This window comes from Ochotona princeps, chromosome 24, assembly GCF_030435755.1.
Source record: "Ochotona princeps isolate mOchPri1 chromosome 24, mOchPri1.hap1, whole genome shotgun sequence".
Classification (NCBI taxonomy): Eukaryota; Metazoa; Chordata; class Mammalia; order Lagomorpha; family Ochotonidae; genus Ochotona; species Ochotona princeps.
This window is the reverse complement of record NC_080855.1, coordinates 19,038,122-19,057,223: the sequence shown is the minus strand read 5'-3', so window position 1 is coordinate 19,057,223 and position 19,102 is coordinate 19,038,122. Positions and strand designations below refer to the sequence as shown.

Genomic DNA, 19,102 nt, shown 5'->3' with positions numbered 1-19,102 from the left:
ATAGAGAGAGGAGGAGAGACAGAGAGGAAGACCCTCCATCCAATGATTCATTCCCCAAGCAACTGCAATGGCCAGAGCTGAGCCAATCCGAAGCCAGGAGCCTCTTCCAGGTCTCCCACATGGGTGCAGGGTCCCAAGGCTTTGGGCCATCCTTGACTGCTTACCCAGGCCACAAGCAGGGAGCTGGATGGGAAGCAGGGTTACTGGGATTAGATCCAGTGCTCATATGGGATCCTGGCACATTCAAAATGAGGACTTCAACTGTTAGGCTACCACATCGGGTCCAAATGCCTATTTCTTAAAGATTTTCTTTTAAAATATTTATTTGGAAGGCATTGTGACACAAAGAGGGCTTCCCTCTGCTAGAACTCCCTCCCAGTCTCCTACATGAATAGCAGGAGCCTAAGAACCAGCTCTCATCTCCTCCCTGTGCTGTATTGGTAAGAAGCTGGATTGAAAGCAGATTAACTGGGACCTAAACCAGGCATTCTGTGGGTTGTGGATGCCTCGAGCAGCAGCCTGACAGGCTAGGCCACAGCACCTGCCCCCTGAGGGTAACCTCATACGATATTCTTAGTGTGCTTGTATTTGTGACTTATCCCATGAGGTCGGGTGAGGAATTTTCCAATTAGAGCACCATGTCTATAGTCGGAAAGTTTAAGATTTTTGTACTGAGGATTACTCAGTCTTCAGGAAGATACTTCAGAATATGGAAAAATGGAACTGAAAGACAAGTTTATTTGGTACAGAAAATGAAATATATGCATACTTTTTAAAAGATTCATTTATATTTATTGCAAAGTCAGGTATACAGAGAAGAGAGACAGGAAGATCTTTTGTCTGATGATTCACTCCCCAAATGACCGCAACGGCCGAAGCCAGGATCCAGGAGCCTCTTCCCTGTCTCCCATATAGCTGCAGGTTCCCAAGGGTTTGGGCCATCCTCAGCTGCTTTCCCAGGCCACAAGCAGGGAGCTGGATGGGAAGTGGAGCTGCTGGGATTAGAACCGGTACCCATATGGGATCCTAGTGCATGCAAGGTGAGGATTTTAGCCAATAGGCTACCACGCCGGGCCCATATGCAGTTTTTTGTTTGTTTTTTAGATTTATTTTATTTTATTACAAAGTTAGATATATAGAGAGGAGGAGAGACAGAGAGGAAGATCTTCCGTCCAATGACTCACTCCCCAAGTGAGCCGCAACGGCCAGAGCTGTGCCGATCCAGAGCCAGGAGCCAGGACCTTCCTCCAGGTCTCCCACGTGGGTGCAGGGTCCCAAGGCTTTGGGCCATCCTTGACTGCCTTCCCAGGCCACAAGCAGGGAGCTGGATGGGAAGTGGAGCTGCTAGGATTAGAACCGGCACCCATATGGGATCCCAGCGCATTCAAGGCGAGGACTTTAGCCACTAGGCCACGCCACCGGGCATAGTTTCTTATAATACGCATTTTCCATGAACATTTTGCAGACCCCTCGTGTCATATATACACTGGTTTTTACTGATAAGGCTGTTTTACTTGGTTCTACTTAAGGGCAGGAAGCAGTGCTCTGATCCCCAGTCGTAGAGCTGCCCACCTCCTGCATAGGAAAGCCCCCTTGGCCAGCATCACTCTGCATTTCTGCTCCTCTGGCCAGCTAGGAGAGCCTTAGTTTTCCCATCCAGAAAATAAAACCCCTGTCTTTATACGGTTTTTGCAAGAGTTAAACCAGACCCCCAACTCTCCCCTTTTCCCTTTGTAAGAAGACAAGAGGCGAGCACGTTCTAGTGACCTATTATGACCTTTTATTAGTGAAGGTGTCCAGAAGTACAATTGGGTGCACATAAGACAGTGGACCGTCCCTGCTCTTGTCCATGGAACAGTGTCTCCTCACTGCTTGTGACTACAGAAGGCACTTGGGCGGGGTGAACTGTGCATGTCTGAGGTGTGGAAGTCAGGACAGGGAGCAAGGATTCTCAAGCCAGGGCCTTACTCGGGGAGTCAGAAGGGCACACGGGTTAGGCAATGAACTGGGAGCGGGGCAGTGGCACCTGTTGTGGTGACTTTGTCCCCATGTCATGTAAACGAAGTTGCCAGTGACTGGTTACCATGGCTGCATTTTCCTCAAAGCTCTGCCCAATCCATCAATAGAGCGAGAAGGGTGTGTTTGTGTTCCTGTTGGGATTTTCTCCTTTGGCACATCATAAAAACTTAAAAAGTTCTGTTCCCAGACTTGAGGGCGGTGGTTTTTATAATCATCGTGAGGAGTGTCTGTGATGTTTGAGATTTGAAAACGGAGTTGGATCTGCTGGGTTGGGTTTAGTTGCTTTGTCCATTGGTGAGGTCTCTTCCTGCTGTGGTGCAAAACTCGTTCATTCGCTGGATTTGGTTCCATTGAAGTCTGCATCGCGAGCGTCCACTTCCTCCTCAGAACCATCTGCATTTTCAATAACTCTACGCCCCCCAGACCTTCTAGAAGGAACAAATGAGGTCTCGTTTCCTCGCCTATGGGATTCAATAAGAAAGTAAGTGTTACAGAAAGCCCTCTGGTGTTGAAATAGGTTTGGTAGTGGGTACAGAAGGCGGGGTACAACACAACTGCGGATACTGGGACTGGTGTTGATGAATTCTGGCCATTCTTAGAGTCTGGTTTGGTTGCTTACATATCATCAGCTGCAGTGGGGGCAGAGCAGAATTTTGTCTGTCTTAAAAGCAAGTTTGCTTTGAAAAAAAAAAAATGCCTGGCTTTGTTTTGATGATGCATATGGTCTGTTGCAGTCTTTGGTTTAGGATTAAAAAGGCAGGTAGGAGGGCTGCATGTTCCCAGACTCCAGTGGGGCAGGCTGAAGGACACCTAGCATGTTCTCACCTCCCCGTCCAGAAGGAAAAGGGGGAAAGGTTTTAGGTTCCCAAAAGAAAGGAGTTGAACATGGACAGCCAAGGCAGCGGTAAGAGGAAGACATCCCTGACCCAGAAAGGGGCTCCCTGATAAAAGGGAGAGGGCACCCCCTGCTGGTACGGAGATTCCTGGTACGGAGATTCCTGGTACGGAGATGCCCCCACACTCCCATAGCAGTAAGGAATGTTTTTTGCTCACATCTGTTGTTTGCTCCCCGTGCTTGGCATAAAATAGTGCTTATGGGACATGTCAGCTGATTCTTAATCCATGGTGGACTTTAGCCCCATAGGCAGGGTTACCCAAACCCTTTCCCATTATCATTCAGTTGGCCCCAGTGTCACAAGACCACCAGGTCAGGGAGGGGGGCAGCAGGGGAGGAGAAAGAGCCCCCTGCAGGTCAGTGACCTCAGCAAACTCTCAGGTCAGACCTGGATGACCTGAGTTGGAGCAAAGGACTTTAGGGGACATCTGAGAAGCATGAAGGATCAGCAGACTTTGTTAGAAAAGTGGCCAGCTCACCAAACAAAGACCAGAGGAAGCCAGTGAGGGCAAACCTGCCCCAGAGGCTGCAGCAAGGCCCAGTGGTTTGTGGTCGCCCAGAAGGGGAGTCCAACCTGAGCCTCTTGGTTCAGAGGGTGGCACTTCCTGAGGTGCAGCCATCAGGAATAGATACTTAGAATTGCTGGCAACTCCCAGGCCAGCTTTGCCACGAAGCTGCATGGCTTCCTCTCCCTTTGAACTCACTCTTCATCCCTCGTTCTAGAAGAAGCCTCCCCTGCTATGTCTCATATCACTGTGTTACCCAGGAATCAGGGCCAGAGAGAAGATTCCAAGTTGTGACTGTTCTATGGGTCTCTGTCCAGCCCTCCTCAGGACAAGCTGAAGTATAGCTTAAGGGTGGAAAGGCAGCCCCTAAGATATACTGTCCTTCCTCCAGACACTGTCCTTGCCTCCTCGGAAAGTCTGTGTTTGCCTATTAGTAGAGTGCGTTGGATAAGTGTGCTTGCTCCCGTGACCTAATATCCGGCCCAGATCTTGTAAACCACTCCCCTGTGCCAGACAGTCTGTTCTGACCCGGCACCTTTCCTTTAGGAATGGCTTTCAAAATTCCAACCTAGGCCTACCGACTACATCTGTTACAGAAAGAAAGGAACCTCACTAAACATTTCCTTTAAAGTGTCCATCTCTGAAGAATTTGGATCCTTCTCATGAGCCCTGAGAACTTATCTAGGCTGACCGGGTGTCAGCATGCAGGTGCAAGCCCTGGCTACTGTGCAAGGACTTGGCTTCCTAGGGACAGTGAAAGACTGCTGTAAGCATCCCACAGGCTCCCCCATGAAAGCTGTTGCCAAGACCTCACCCAGCTTTAAGTATTGGGTGGCAGTGGCAAAGCCGAGATTAGCCAGAAGCCAAGATGGACTTGAGCCAGGGCTGAGAGATGAGGGTCAGGCCCCTGTGTACAAATACGTTGCTAAAACCCCAAAGGTGGCCTCTTCGTTCTTGGGAAAGTCCCTGTGTGTTTCCTTGAGTCTGTCATCCATTCCTGTGTCCTTGAACGCATTCATACCCGTGGGCCCTCCAGAAAAGGCCCAGCGAGCCCATGCTAGGCTCTCATAGCCACTCTCCACCCCCGTGCACTGAAAAAGCAGTTAGCAGCCAGACCGTGCTCAAGCCTGTGCAGCCGCAGTACGGATCAGACACGGCTGTGACAGCGCATGTTCTCCATGCCCAAGTCTGTGAAAGCTCAGTGGTGCAAGGACAGGTGGCTGCACCATGGTGACCATGAACCTGTGCCTGCTTGTCTCCCAATCTGTGACCCAGACCAGCCAGCTGGAAGCCAAGTGCACTCTCTGGTAGTATACCAGCCTGTGTGGGACAGAAGGGAGGGTAGCACTGCCTGTCGAGCCTCCTCACAGCACCCAGGTAAGGGCACTTGCCGTGCCTAACAGAGCCTCTTGAATGTCATCTAAGACGCAGTGGTGAGGCTGCGTGGCAGGTGTGGAAGGGAGGGAAGGAAAACAGATTAGGAGCTGAGGTCGACTCGTGCTAACATTGGCTTCTGATACAAGTGTGTTTGGGACTGAGACATCCAAGCCTTCAGACTTTGTAGGACTTTTGTGGGGATTTGTGAGGGCTTTAATAAAAACAGGCGGGGAGGGTGGGGGGCAGAAGGAGTGGAGGGCGCTGGGCAGAAAGGAAAGGGGACTGAGCATGACACACGATGGCAAAGCCAGAGGCATAGTACCTGGTGAGTCACTGCGAGGTTTCCTGTGGGGGGGGCCCTCTGAAAGAGAGAGAGGGGGCCCCAGTGGTTAAGCGGGAAGAAGCCAGATCATTTAAAGGCAGTTGCTTTCATTAAACCCTTAAAGGCCTTTTTCAGTCAGCCTTGCAGAGAAGCACCTGACATCCAACCCTCAGAACCGGGCACCCTCAGGACCAGCAGGGGGTGCAAAAGGCTAAAACTGCTTCTGTTGTCTTCTGAAGGACTCTAAGTCCTGTCATCACACACCTGTTGTACAAGGTAAAGGCCTTTGAGTCTACAAGGTCCATGTTAGAACAGAAGCAGGAGGGGCCCCTCAGCTACATCACTGCTCACGACTGGGGAGGGGGAGCTTTGCAGCTCCCATCAGCTCTGACCAGCAAAATATGGCAGGTGTCAGTCATAGAGCTAGTTCAGAGGGCTGCACTGAGGTTTATGTGGCCTGGAAGACTGCAGAGCTGGCTGGGCCGTTGCATGGTCAGTGAGGCTGGGCTTAGCTGACCTTCAGCAACACTCCAGGAGCTAGATGTATTTCTGTGCCTATGGAAGATTCAGAGAAGGGAGCCAAGGGCTGAGGTGCTGCTAGTCTGATTCCAGCTTGTACTACATAGAGAGGAACCAGTGCCAGGGTGATGTCTGATCATGTCAGCATCTATGAGGCACTCGTGTCCACTGTCACTCTTTTTAGCTAAGGAGTAGGTCTCCCTGCATCACCAGTTGGTGATGACAGTAATTGTGTTTAATGTCACTGTGCCCTGTTGATCCAGGTGATCTGGTTTAGAAGGTCAGGGCTGGTACTAAGTTTTATTTACAAGTAAATACATGCATGGTAAAAATGATTAATTTCAAAGAAGAGAACAAGGAAGCTACAGTACAGGGGGTAGAAGACCAACACAGATGATAGGGTGGCATGGTAATGACTGGGGGTGGAGAAGTGTCATCCAGGACTCGGCATTCCTATGTGCCTAGCTCTGGCCCAGACACTGGCGAAAATAAACAGACGTGTACGGGATGGGGGAGATGCTTTGAGATGAATACGAGTAGCATGCCAGTACACCAAAGTAAATAAGGGGAGTGGGATTGGGAATTTTACAGGAATAACTTGAGTAAGGGTCTGAAGCAAGGGAGTGAGTGAGCCAGCTCTAAGAGTTCAGGGGAAATTCTCCCTGGCAGAGGTCAAAGGTAATGGGGGACAGCAGATAGCAATACATACAGGGCCTGGAAGCACCAACCATTGTGGAAGCTTTGGCTCTGAGTGAGGTAGAAGCCTCTATGGCTTCTGAGCAAGAGGAGCAACAGGGTCTGGAATCATTGCATTGGGCTCCCCATGGCTGCTGCCGTGAGCACAGGTTGTTGGGGAGCCCTCATAGAAGCAGGAGGCAGACAGAAGTGTTGTCTCAGGGAGGAGTTGTGGTGGCAATGGACCGCTGCCTGACAGGAGCCAGATTCTGGATGTAGAGTATTTGTAAGAGGAGATTGACCAGGTTTTTCCAGCAGCAGAGACAGCGAGCAGAGGGGAGACACAAGGGAGAAAGATAAAGACTGACTACAGGCTCTGGGGTCTGAACTGACAGCAGCTCCATTCTCCCAGGGGCCGAGCTGGGGAGGAGTGTGAGGATGGATTTAGGGGCATAGGGGCTTGCTCAGGGCAGGGCCCTTGAGGTGTGAGCTGTCCGTCATAGCTGAAGGGGATAGCCCAGCAGAGCTGGGGCTCCAGGAGGAACTCCAGGCTGCAGATGGACACTTGGAGCTACTTGGTGAAATCCTCTAAGATGAACAGAGCAAGATGGGCAGGTTTTCACTGGGGAACTGGCCAAGGAGATGACAGGAGGGTACACAGAGGAGGGTGGGACCTGGGAAACCCGGGGAAGAAAGTGCATGGAGCGAGAGACACATGGGTCACTCAGCTGCTGAGGAGTCAGGGACCAACCGACCGTGGGCACTGAGAGTGGAGCTGCCAGCACCTTTCCTCAGAGCTCTTGGGGGAGAGGGGGGAGCAGGGAAGTAGGTTAAGGCTTTTGCAGCTGAAGGGGCAACCCGAGAGGAAAGACAGCAGAGGAGGAAGGTAAGGTTTTCCAGAAGACAGTAGGTCTGGTGGAGCTGCTGGCCTAATACCAGAGACAGGGAGCACAGCTGGAGGGAGCTGGCCTGCATGTCTTAATGGCGTCTTTCAGTTAAAAAGGAAGCCAGGTCATGGGTGTTGGAGGCTTTTATGGGACACTCAGAGTGGGGAGTGGGGCAAGGCCTCCCTAGTCGCAGTGAGGTTGAGTTGCAGCTGTGGGGAAGGCAGGACATTAGGACTGTGCTTTAACTGCACAAGTACAGTAGAGCAAGAGGCAGATCTGAGTTCAGAGGGTTGTGGGGGGGGGCAAGGATTTAAGCTGGCTTGGTCACTGGTGGGTGCTACAGCAGGAGGGCATCCACGGAGTAAAGACCCCCAGGAGACAGAACTAGTGACAAGATGACCAGCAGTCAGGTTATGGGGGTTCCAAGGTTCTGGCAGAGCCCAAGGAAGAGGGTGGGCACAGGTGTCAAGAGTCCCTGGGCTGTGCCTTGGTGTTCACATCACCCAGAAGAACTTCGAGTGATGCGGAGGTTAAATGGGAAGGTCAGAGTTGAAACTTCCAGGTGGTGTCACTGGCACGACAACGGGCAGGCAGGGGCTACCTGGCCCCTTAAGGGTATGGGAGGGCAAAGCCCCACTGTGGCAAGGACAGGTGTCTGGGCCAAGGGCTACTAGCTCTAGGGACTCCTGGCAGTGACATATTAGGTTATCATAACTGTATTGGGACAGGGGTTCTCATTCTGTGCCGCCCGTGGGTGCCTCCAGCAGTCAGCCCCAGTGTCGGCAGTGAAAAGAAACCCAGAGTGGAGCAAGAAGGAGCAGAAATGGGTAAGGTTAAGGGGGAACTTTACAGAGACTTCCAGGGAGAGGATACCCTGACCATCTCCTCCTCAGGAGGTTGGGAAGCAGCTCTTAGGAAAATAGCAGCTGAGCTTCAGGGCCTGCTGGGGGCTGGACCCCTCTATTGTTCCTGAACAACCCAGCGCGCACAGCAGGGGCGAGCGGCGGGCTCTCACCTGAGCTTGCTCTTGAGCGCATTCACCTCGCGACCCATGGCCTCGTTGCTCTCAGTGGCCTCATCCAGCTCGCGCTGCAGCTTCCTGCGGTTGGCATTGATGCGCTGCGACTCCTCCTCTGCCTCCTCCAGCTGCCTCTTGAGCTGTTTGACCTTGGCGTTTCCTTTCTCTGCCTATCGAGAGAGTGGCCACAGGTAAGAGGCTGCATGCCAGGGAGCCGCAGGCCTGGGGAGGCGCAGGGGCCAGGCTCACCTGCTCCTTGTACTGCTCGGCCATCTTGCGCTCATCCTCCACCTGCAGCAGCACCTCCTTCAGCTTCTTGTCCCGCTGCTTCAGGGACTTGGTCATCGCCTGCTTCTCTCTGCACAGGAAGGGGTACCGAAGACGGTTTCAGACACAGCTGGCTCCCGACAAATCACCAGTATGGGTCAGGTGGGAGATGGAACCTTAACATCCAGCTGAGTGAGTGAAGGAGACATCAGAGGCCATAGGCTGTGTGCCTGTTTCTCTAACATCCAGAGCAGGCTACTCAGTAGAGATGACAGATTTGCGTTATGGAAAAAAGTCTGGGACCAGAATTGGGGGCAGTTGGGGGCTGAAAGGTGTTGAGAATGTTCTCGCCTGGACTCTGGTGACCCTTACACATGTCCCTGACTGCCAGATGTCACTGGAGTGGACACTTCAGAGGAGTGGACCAGAATGCGTGTGTGATGCACCAAGCTGCTGCTAAAAGGGGATCTGACCACTGCCTCAGTTCACCCCTAATTTACTTGTCTATCCTTGATGATTTACTTATTTATTTGGAAGCTGTAGTGGAGAGATGGATAGAGATCTTGCATTCGCAAGTTCACTTTCCACATAGGGACAATGGTCTGGTCCGAGCCTGGTCAAAACCAGGAGCCTGGAACTCCATCCAGATCTTCCGCATGTGTGCGGGGACCCAAGCACTTGGGCCAAGATCTGCTGCCTCCACACACACACATTAGCAGGGAGCTGGGTTGGAGGTGGAGCAGTGGGGATTCCAAACCAGAGCTCATGGGATGATGGCATTGAAGGCAAAGGCCTAACCCACTGCACCTCAGCTCTGACCCCAGATCCCTAATTTAGAGGAAAGGCCTTTCTGCATGTGCTGAATGTAACAGTGTCCCTGCAGTCAGAGGTTCCCCTAGGCAGCAGTGCCAGTATCCAGCTCCCTGCTAGTGCACCAAGGAAAACACCAGAGGATGGCTCTAGTGCTTGGGTTCCTGCCCTCACATGGGAGACTCCAAAGAAGCTCTTAGCTTTGAACTGGCCCAGCTGAGTCAGTTGGGGAGTGAACCAGAGAATGGAAGATCTCTCTGTTGTTTGCCTTTCTGCGACTGCTTTTCAGATAAAAATGAATAAATCTTTTTAGACATAAGCACCATGTGGTCCTGCGAAGGCTGACGAGGGCCATCACACCAGGAATGGCTTACGTCCTAAGAGACTGTTCTAGGCCAGGCAGAGACACACAGCACTTAGCCGTTTCCACTCATTTCTCACAATACTCACTGCACGGGTGCCACTGAGCAAGCTTCTCAGAGCTGGCCCCGGTCACCAGCAAACGAGCTGCAGTTTGGAGCTCCAGGTTGCTCTTACCTGGCCTCCTGCTCGACCTGCTCCTCCAGCTGTGCAATCTTGGCCTCCAGGGCTGCAATAGTGGACTTGAACTTGGACTTGACTGCCCCCTCCATCTCCTGCAGCTTGCTCCGGAGCTCCTTGTTCTGCCGTTCAAGCTGCTGCCTTGCACTCTCGTTCTTCTGGGCCGCACTGCGCTCTGTGGCCAGCTCATTGTTGAGCTGCTCAGCCTGGGGAGGAACACGAAGGATCATGAGGCAGAAGGCAAGAAGGCCAGGATGCAGCTCCTGCACAAGGCCCTCCGCCTTCCATCCAGCTTATGAACCTTCTCCTCCACAGGCATCCAGTGCCACCCAGGCCTAGCCAGGGCCTGTCCTCAGCTACCCTTCCCATCCTGTGGTCTAGTCCCAAGCCTGCTGTCCATATTTGAGGGGCTTTGTGTCTTGTGATGGGCCGCGGTGCCTGTCACACTGTAGATGCCCAGCAAGCATTTTCACTCCAGTGGAGGAGCCAGACACCCTGCAGTGTGGCTCTTGGGGCTCTGAAGGCCAGGTTTTAGAAAGGTCTCAGCATCGTGACATCCACCAGAGGAGACCTGGGTCTCTACATACAGGTCTTTTACTGTCCCCCTGCCACTTGGAGACTGCACACAGCAGGGCAGGCCTGTGACAAGAGACGTCCAAGGCAATGTGAGGCTCCAGTGCCAGTGGTCGTGTCCCTCCTGCTGAGGTCCTCGTGTGCTCTGAGCGATCGGAGAGCACTGGTCTAGTGTCTGTCAGTGGAGCCCTACTCGGGGCAAGGAACAGCCGCCGAGTTTGGAAATGCCAACGTCCCCAACAGGCCTGCTTCCTGGAGCCTTGTGCTGCCGGCTCTGGGCAGAGGCCCTAGGCCTTGTGCAGCACGCACCTGCTGTGTGGCTTTACGGACACGGTCGTTCATGGCCTCCATGTTGCCCTGCTCCTCCTCCAGCTCCTCCTCCAGCTGTGCGATCCGGGCCTCTAGGCGGCGCTTCTCATCCTGCAGCGCGTTCCTGAGGGTGACACTGGTGTTGGGGGCCTCTGCCCTCCGCTGGGAGGAGCAGCGCCCCAGGGTTGCCCTCAACTTGTAACTGAGGACCAGAGGACCCATCCAGAGGCAGCAGCTAGGAAATGAGCTGGGATAAGGTGGGTACCGGCTCCCCTCCCTGACCCTGCCCAGCAACTCTTGGTACACACCTCGCTGCCTAATTTAGATGAACACAATTCACCATGCACTCAATGAGGAACCTGAACAGCTTGAGGAAACGCCTCTTCCCATCACAACCCCAGGAGAGCATTCGGCATTGTCCCATTAAAAATAAAGGCCCAGGCTCCCGTGAGCTGTCTCCTTCCCCACCCTCCCAAGTGGCCCCATACCTTCCGGACAAGCTGCTGGCCAGCTCCTCTGCCAGCTCCTCCTTCTCCAGGTCTGCCTGTTTGCGGGCTCTTTCTGCTGCGGCCAGATCCTGGAGGCGGAAGGGAAGCTGCTGTCTGCCTGGAGAGGGCCAGCCAAGTCCCAGCCCCCGAGTTCACCCTGCCATGTCTGGGATGACCCTTGAACATAAGCATTCCTCCTCCGGGCTCAGGGGAGGCCCCAGAAACACATCAGAGAGAGCTCCTGTCTTGGGGTGCTCTTGTGAGGGAAGCCCACGCATGTGCGCTACCGAATGAGGATACCTGGGGAGCTAGGGTTGCTCCCACCAGGACCTCCACTGAGGCTCTCATGGCCACAAGGCGGCTCTACCTCTTGTAGCTGCATGAGGTCTGCCTCCAGACTCTTGGCTTTTTTCTCGTTCTCTTTGGCTGTGGAAAAGATCTCGTCCCTGGAGGCACGGGCGTCGTCCAGCTCTCTCTGGAAGTCCTTCATCTGAGCCTGCAGGAAGTAACCGGTAGAACAAGCTAAGCAGCCCTCACTGGCCCCTAGTTCTGCCGCCCAGCTCAGCTCTGCCTACTAGCACTAGCAGGGTTCTTTCTGGAGCCCCAGGTAGCCAGGCTCAGCAGGCCTAAGCTGTGGAGCCCCTGATGACCATGCTGCATCCGTGCACAGTGGGAAAGTGACCTCCAAAGGCTAAATGGAAAACTCGGGCTGAGCTGGCACTGACAAAAACAGGTGGATCTACTTCCTGCAGCCTCTGTGGGCATGGGGCTCAGGAGGGTGGTCACTCACCTGCAGCTTTCGAAGCTGCTTGATGGCCTCCTCGCGCCCTTTGATGGCCGAGTCGGCCTGAAGCTCCAGGTCCTTCAGGTCGCCCTCCAGCTTCTTCTTGGCCGCCGTCGCCAGGGCACGCTGCTTCCGCTCGTCTTCCAGTTCCGTCTCATACTCGTGAAGCTGAGTGAGAAGCAGAGATGTGTGCTGCCCAACTGCCCTGGGCGGTGAGTACCCCATCCACACGCAGCAGTTCACACGCTCCCGCCTGCATTCCCCCAATGGGGCGCACCTGTCTCTGCAGCTGCCTCCTCTTCTCCTCGTTCTGCTCATCCCGGGCCTGGAGATCCCTCTCGAACTGGCCCTTGAGGGCCTGCATGTTGACCTCCAGCCGCAGCTTGGCGTCTTCGGTGGCTTGCAGCTCATCCTCCAGCTCCTCCAGCTGTGTCTTCATCTCCTCCATCTGCGTCTCCAGGGCTCGCTTAGATTTCTCAAGCTCGTGGACCTAGGGGACAGCAGACAGCACCTCTGATGTGAGCTTTGACTCTGGAAAGATGGCTCAGAAACCCCCGGGGGAGGCAGCATTAGGCAGGAGAGCTAACTCCACCTGTGCTCCATTCCTGATCACCCACTGTGAAAGAGGCCCAGAGCCAGCCTCCCCTTGCCCCAGCCAATAAGCCTCAAGGGAAAACTGGGGAAATGAAAACCAGGCAGAGACGGTCATAGGTCACTCACGTTCTTGCCCACGTCGTCCTTGGAGCTGACCAGATCTTCCATCTCGGCCTTGAGCATTTTGTTGGTCCTCTCCAGCTCCTCCTTGGCCTCCAGGGCCTCTTCCAGGGCCCGAGCCAGGGATAAGGCCTTGGTCTCCTTCTCCCTGGCTTCGGCCTCAGCTCTGTCCCTTTCGTCTGCGTACTTGGAAGAGATGTTCTTCTCCTCGGCTAACAACTGCAACACACAGAAGACTCAGAGGTGTCATTAGTGGGCACCCCTGAGGTTCACTGGTTTGCCAGTTCAGAGCAGAATGGCCGTAGCTCTGTGTTTATCTAGGTGCCGGCCAGTCATGAGGAGTCTGCGCAAGGAGCAGATAACGCCCTTGCTTCTGGCTCTCACCGCCCAGGGTCAGCTGGATCCTTGGGTTTGGAAATACTTCAGGCTGCCCATTTCAGTTAGGGAATGGCTGCATGACCACGACTGAGGCCAAAGTGACAGTTCTACCTGCCAGAGGCCAATTATTCCTTAGTTATGTGTGGCCATGAAACAACAATCTTACAAAAGGACCCTAGGAAAATGGGAAGTATGAATGGACCTGTACCTGCTGAGCCTTTTGCTCAGAGAAGCAACCCAAAGAACATTCCTTCCTGGCATCAATCTCACCTTCAGGGGACCAGGGAAGTGTATCAGACTCACTTCTAAAGGCCAGAATTCAGACAAGGCTGAAGCAAGGACTCACCCAAGCCACAGTCAGCACAGAGCAACTCATGCTGGGTTTGACAGGAAAATGATAGAAGCCATGTCAGGCCCTGGACAGATGAGGAGGGAAGACAAATTGGCAGTCCAGAGGGGGGAAGGTGATGGAAAAGGGAACAGGAGGTCATGGAGAAGCTTGGGACATGGGGGCCAGCTGGAGAGCCCCTCCATCCGGGGCATCTGACCTCATGGTGGAATTCCCCGGTGACTATATCTTGCTCTGAAAGGCACCCAACAAATAAGCTGTGACCATACAGCTGCTTCCCACCCTGTTTTAGCTTTGCCGTGTGCTTGAAATTTTATGTAACAAATGGCAAGGCAACACAGTAGTTGGAGGAGTCGCAGCTCTGAATGGCTTGGAGTGCTCAGTAAGCAGTGAGTGAATAGAACAGCCGACTCCTTAGGGCTGGAATCCAAAGTGTGACTGCATTTGCACCTGGCCCTGTGGTACTGGGATCTGCTAATGTCCACACTCTGACCTAGCAGCTCTCGTATATCATCGTCTCCCAAAGCCAGAGAAGACGGCTTGCAGTGTGGGATACCTACATTTCATCTCAGAGTGCCTGCTTCCAACTTCCTGCTCATGGGTACCCCCTGGGAGGCAGCAGTGAGTAGTGATGGGTACCCAAGGGAGCAGCTCCCTGCCACCTTTGGGGGAGACCCAGATGGAATTCCCAGCTCCTGGCTGCTTCTCTCTGTCTTTTGACAAAAACCTGAGACATTTTCAAGAAGGAAAATTAGCGTTCCCATGCTTCCAATGAGGCAGGGATGGGATGCAGCCTCCTCCAGTGCCAGTGTGCTGGCATGGAGTTCAGGCCGCAGCAGCCCTCACCTGATCAAACTTCTTCTGCTTCTTTTCCAGATTGGACACCAGTTGCCGCTGGTTGTCCAAGTCCACAACCAGGTCGTCCAGCTCCTGCTGAAGCCTGTTCTTGGTCTTTTCCAGTTTATCGTAAGCAGCTGCTTTCTCCTCAAACTGCTGGGTGAGACTCTCAATTTCCTTCTGGAACTTCTTCTTGCCTTCTTCCAAGGATTCCACAGTGCTGGCAAAGTCCTGCAGCTTCTTCTTGGAGTCGGAGAGCTGAAAAGGAGTAAGAGGAGTGCCTTGAGTGATTCCCCAAGGACCGCTTTGTCCTCAGTGAATAGGTCCAACAGCAGGGGGAGCCAGTGAGCTAAGCAAAGCAGAACCTAAGGCTCAACCATAGAGTAAGGACTGTGGCAGTACCTGGATGTTCAGGGTGGAGATGTGACGCTCCAGGTTCTGCTTGGCCTCCGTTTCCTCATCCAACTGCTCCTGCAGGCTGTTCCTCTCATCCTCCAGCTGGCGCAGCTTGGTGGACACATTGAGTTTCTGCCGGGTTTCTTCTTGGAGCAGCTCCTACAGAGGACAGGTGAAGGGTTCAGGGATCCATCCCAAGGAAGGCCATACCCAGGTGCCCCCTCCCCTCTCGAACTCTGGCAGGATACTCACCTGGGTGTCCTGGAGCTGGGACCCAAGGGATGCCACCTCCTTGGCCAGCTTGATGGCCTTCCCCTCGGCCTCAGTGAGCATGCCCGTGACACTCTCCACTTCATTCTGAGGGAGACCAGAGCCTGGTTAGTGGAAACTTCTAGAAACAGAGCTTCATTAAAGATGGAACCATCCTTTTTACTTCACACACATCCCATATCCTCATGGGCTTAGACATAGGGTGTCCAGTGACTGTAACAGACCCTGATGACAGTAGCTGTGGCTCTGAAGGCAGATTTGCCACCTGCAAGCCAGGGTCTCTGGCCCAAGTCTGTGGCTTCTTGGAATCTGCTGGGGCCCCAACTATGTGGGCTGGTCCCTGACCCCCACCAAGCAGGCAGAGAGAAGCAGTGAGCCTGGGAGTCCAGATGCTAAAGGCTATCCAGGCTGATCTACTTCCTGACACTGGAGAGGTACACCTCAACTCCCCAGGGATCTCGCCCCCACCATCACCTTTTCCCATCCGGAGACGCAGACCCAAAGTGTCAGAGTCCTTTGCTGCAATGTCTGCCCCTCCTTCCAGCCCCTGTGACTGAACAGCAGGGCTGAGGGGACCTCGGCCTGCCACCTGCCTCTTCCCGTCCACAACGAGGGTGGGTGTGACCTTGACTCCACCCTTCCAGGACTTTGCCTTTCCTAGGGAGGCAAAACTCCTGCTCTCAACTGCCTGTGGAAAAAGTGTCACACTCACTGCCTCCCCTGTCCCACTGTCCCAGGTTGTCAGCGCATGAAGTATTTATCAGAAGTGGAAGGTCAGACCACAGGCCTCTGCAAAGTGCAGTAAAGGCCAGTCATAAGCAGGCTGTGACATTCCTCCACTGAAAGCCCTCCTAGGGTGTCCTGGCACCCAGAGGAAAGATCAGCAGCGTCAGCAGCTACTCCCGGCTCACCCTCCACCGTGCTGCTCCTCCCGGCTCAGCCCTCCTGTTCTGCTGGCCAAATCCAGTCTCTTCCAGTTCTCCCGCTCACCCCTGGGCTTTTGCACAGGCTTTCCCTTCTTCCTGGGTGACTTTGACTTACCCACCGGATTCTGCCTCCTGCCCAGGCCAGGCCCCCTTGCTGTCAACACTCAGGACAGCATGAATCTCCCCTGTCCTGTAGGACTTCACGTCCACAGATGTGATCATCAGTGTCTCCCAAGAGGGAGGAATTCTGTTGGGACAAGGACAGCATCTGCCCTCTTCCTCGCTCAGGGCTGTGTCTCAGTGCCTGCATACATGTGCTCAATAAATGCTTGTTGGACAAAACAGATGAAAGCTTCCTCTGAAAGACTGAATGGGACAGAGAGACCATGTCACCCCCCGCAAGGCACCTCCACCTGCTGGTCCCAGGCGGCCGGGAGGCGACACCTCACCTGCAGTTTGTGGACTTTGTCATTGAGCTCCGCCCGGGCCCGCTCGCCATCACTGCACTTGGACTGCAGGTCCTGCAGCTGCACTTCCAGCTTCTTCTTCTTGTGTTCCACCTCCTGCTTCGCCTGGCCCAGAACCCGCAGCTCACCAGCCAGGTCCGCGTTCTCCTTCTCCAGCGTCTGCTTGGTCTTGTCGAGGTTTGCCTTGGCCTGCGCAAACAAGCAGAGAGGGCAGGGAGGCCTGAGACCCACAGCTGCCAAGGCACCTTCAGTGGGAGCCACAACTGCCTCACTCCCTTGCTGTGCCAGGGACCTGTGCCCGTCATCTCCAGGCAGGGAACACGGGATTGCCACCAAGACTGCAGGTCCCTTCTGACCCCTCCACTGCAGCTTCAAGCACATTCTAATAAATTTTACATGAAAACTGGGAGTCTCAGCTTCACTTTTTAAAAAAGTCACATGTTCTTGGTCATGACTGGTGCTAGTTACAGCAGTGGGGACTCTGTTAAGATCCACTGAACAGTGGTAAACTTCACTGGGCATACCTCAGTAATGCTGACTCTCAAAACAACAAACCAGAGAGCTAGAAACCAGGGCTGGCTTTCCTCTAAAGTAGTTGTCAGTTGGGTCAGAGTGAGGACTGGCCTTGGACTCCACTTGGCCCAAGACCCCAGTACTCCCTGTTGTCCTTTTATCATCAGTTATGCCCTACTAGATCTGTGAATCAGAATGATTTAGATTTCAAATTATTTTGGATTTGGGCATATTTGCATTTGCACTTTGAGGCACCTCGGAGAGGAGCCTTGAGTGTGAACATGGAATTTGTTCATGATTCCTGTATGCCTTGTGTATAGACCTGCATCTGGACCCCAGGATGGCATCAAAGGCAGGATCTTCCACTTGGGGCATCCTGTAGAGCACTCAGCATTGTGGATTTGGTGCATCTGGCCTTCAGTCTTCCCAAGGAGGGAAGCCCAAGCCGCCATTAGGCGAGGCTGCCAGCGTGGTGCTGGCCCACGGATGGTCACGGACAAGCCTGCTGCTACGTACCCTCTTGAACTGCTCCAGCTGCTCGGTGAGCTCCTCCACGGCCTGTGTGTGTTTCTGCCTCATCTCCTGCACCTGCGCCTCATGAGACCGAGTCTCCTCCTCCAGGGCTTTCTTCAGCACCGTCACCTCCTGTTCCCTCTTGGCCCTGTTGGAAGGACACAGGGGATGGCCAGTGGGTGGAGACTGGGGTTCACCCTTGACCCTGTTGTGCCCAGGAAGGAGTGCTCTCCCAGGGTGTGGAGCTGGAGTCCCCATCACACCCCTCCCTCCCTCGCTGTGTGATCTTGGGTGATTCCACAAACCTCTCAGGGCCTGCAACTTCCTCGGCTGCTAATGTTGAATACTGACTCCTACTTCCGGAGCATTTGTTCTGTGCCAGGCCCTGAGCTAAGTCTCACACAAGGGCATGGGCATTTGGTCTGGCATTTAAGATGCTGGGTAAGGGTGCAGCCCAAGGGCGATGTTTTTTAGCATCTCCTTCAACAGTTTTTGATTTTTCTGAACATTTTACAGCTGGCCTGATAGCAGACAACTGAAGGAATGGGCAGCCTCTGAGTGTCTCGGTCCCATGTCCACAGGTTCAATCTACCGAGGAGCCAAGATGTTCAAACCAAACACTGGGTCTCCACCGAACACAAAGAGCCTTTTTTTTTTTTTTTTTTCTTGTCATTTCCTAAATCAGGCAGGCATCATCAAGCCTGCGGGCCTTCTAAGTCACTTGGTCTGGCCTCTTCCGGGCAACTACAGGTGGGACCAGAAATCCAATACACATACAGTTGGCTAAATTTTTAAGTGGGTCATTTTGTGTGGCCTGCAATGATGTCACAAACAGCCAAGTGAATAGAAAACAGGTTTCCCGGCCCTGCCAATAGAGGTGAGCAATCCCATGGCCTTCACACTGTATTCGTGCCTGCCTATCACCTGGGATTGGGTGAGAGGATGTGGGAGGGCGCACACAGGCTTCCTGCATACCCCACAGTATTTTATAGGAGAAACTTGGGCAGCCATGGTTCAGGTGTCTACAGGCTCGGGGTGACTGTGATGGTATGTCTATCAGTCAGAGCCACGTGTGAGTGAGCAGATGGCCTGGCTAGCCAGTAGCACTGCGGGACCCCTCACCGGAGCTCCTGCTGGGTGGCTGTGGTGTCCAGCGTGTCCTCCAGCTCTGTCTTGAGTGCCTCCAGCTCCTCCCCCAGGTCTCGCTTCTGCTTCTCAGCCTTGTTCCTGGCGGCCCGCTCTGAGTCCAGGTCCTCCTGCAGGTCTGAGATGTGGCCCTCCAGCTCCCGGATCTTCTTCAGGGCATTGTTCTTCTGGGACATTTCATCCTCCAGCCTGCCAGGGACCAGGATGAGTGTCAGAAGTGAGACCCCAGGATGCCTAGCCTTCTGTTACCTCACAGCTTAGTTCCAGATTGCTTGCTGGGACCAGGTACGGGTGCTGTGTGGATAGCAAAAACACACTGCACCTGCACCACTTAGACACCGGGCTGTACCGCCTAGAGCTTACACAGGATGTGATTGCCAAGGTCAAGCCCCTGCTGTGACACTGCCCTCCCTTATGAGTGCCAGTCAGAGTGCCAGGGGACTGGCCAGGCAGCTGTAGGGCTCACACCTGAGCTCTGCCTCTTGCAAGCCCTGGGACAGACGCCTGCTCCTTTCCCCTCTGGGAGGCTCAGCCAGCCTCTCCTGGGAGAGGCAGGGAGCAGCATACACCTGACCAGGAAGAGGCTGCTGGGAAAAGAACTTGG

At 53.9% G+C, this 19,102-nt stretch overlaps 1 protein-coding gene across 2 annotated transcripts in view; it reads right to left on the bottom strand.

Moving 5' to 3' along the window:
- Positions 1-2,324: 2,324 nt before the first annotated feature.
- MYH11 (myosin heavy chain 11) overlaps positions 2,325-19,102 on the bottom strand; it is a 90,941-nt gene continuing 74,163 nt past the window's right edge. Inside the window, exons 27-43 of one of the 2 annotated variants that reach the window (XM_058680967.1) lie at positions 18,475-18,687; positions 17,356-17,500; positions 16,309-16,515; positions 14,916-15,020; positions 14,670-14,822; positions 14,277-14,525; positions 12,710-12,922; positions 12,267-12,479; positions 11,996-12,157; positions 11,573-11,701; positions 11,206-11,294; positions 10,718-10,841; positions 9,833-10,041; positions 8,468-8,576; positions 8,216-8,388; positions 5,120-5,158; positions 2,444-2,480 (exon numbers count right to left, since the gene is read on the bottom strand). In XM_058680967.1, coding sequence (XP_058536950.1) covers positions 5,128-5,158; positions 8,216-8,388; positions 8,468-8,576; positions 9,833-10,041; positions 10,718-10,841; positions 11,206-11,294; positions 11,573-11,701; positions 11,996-12,157; positions 12,267-12,479; positions 12,710-12,922; positions 14,277-14,525; positions 14,670-14,822; positions 14,916-15,020; positions 16,309-16,515; positions 17,356-17,500; positions 18,475-18,687 — 2,524 coding nt within the window. In that variant the 3' untranslated portion in view covers positions 2,444-2,480; positions 5,120-5,127. Of the gene's footprint in view, positions 2,481-5,119; positions 5,159-8,215; positions 8,389-8,467; positions 8,577-9,832; positions 10,042-10,717; positions 10,842-11,205; positions 11,295-11,572; positions 11,702-11,995; positions 12,158-12,266; positions 12,480-12,709; positions 12,923-14,276; positions 14,526-14,669; positions 14,823-14,915; positions 15,021-16,308; positions 16,516-17,355; positions 17,501-18,474; positions 18,688-19,102 lie in introns of both variants that reach the window. The other variant, XM_058680966.1, reaches the window with a different exon arrangement.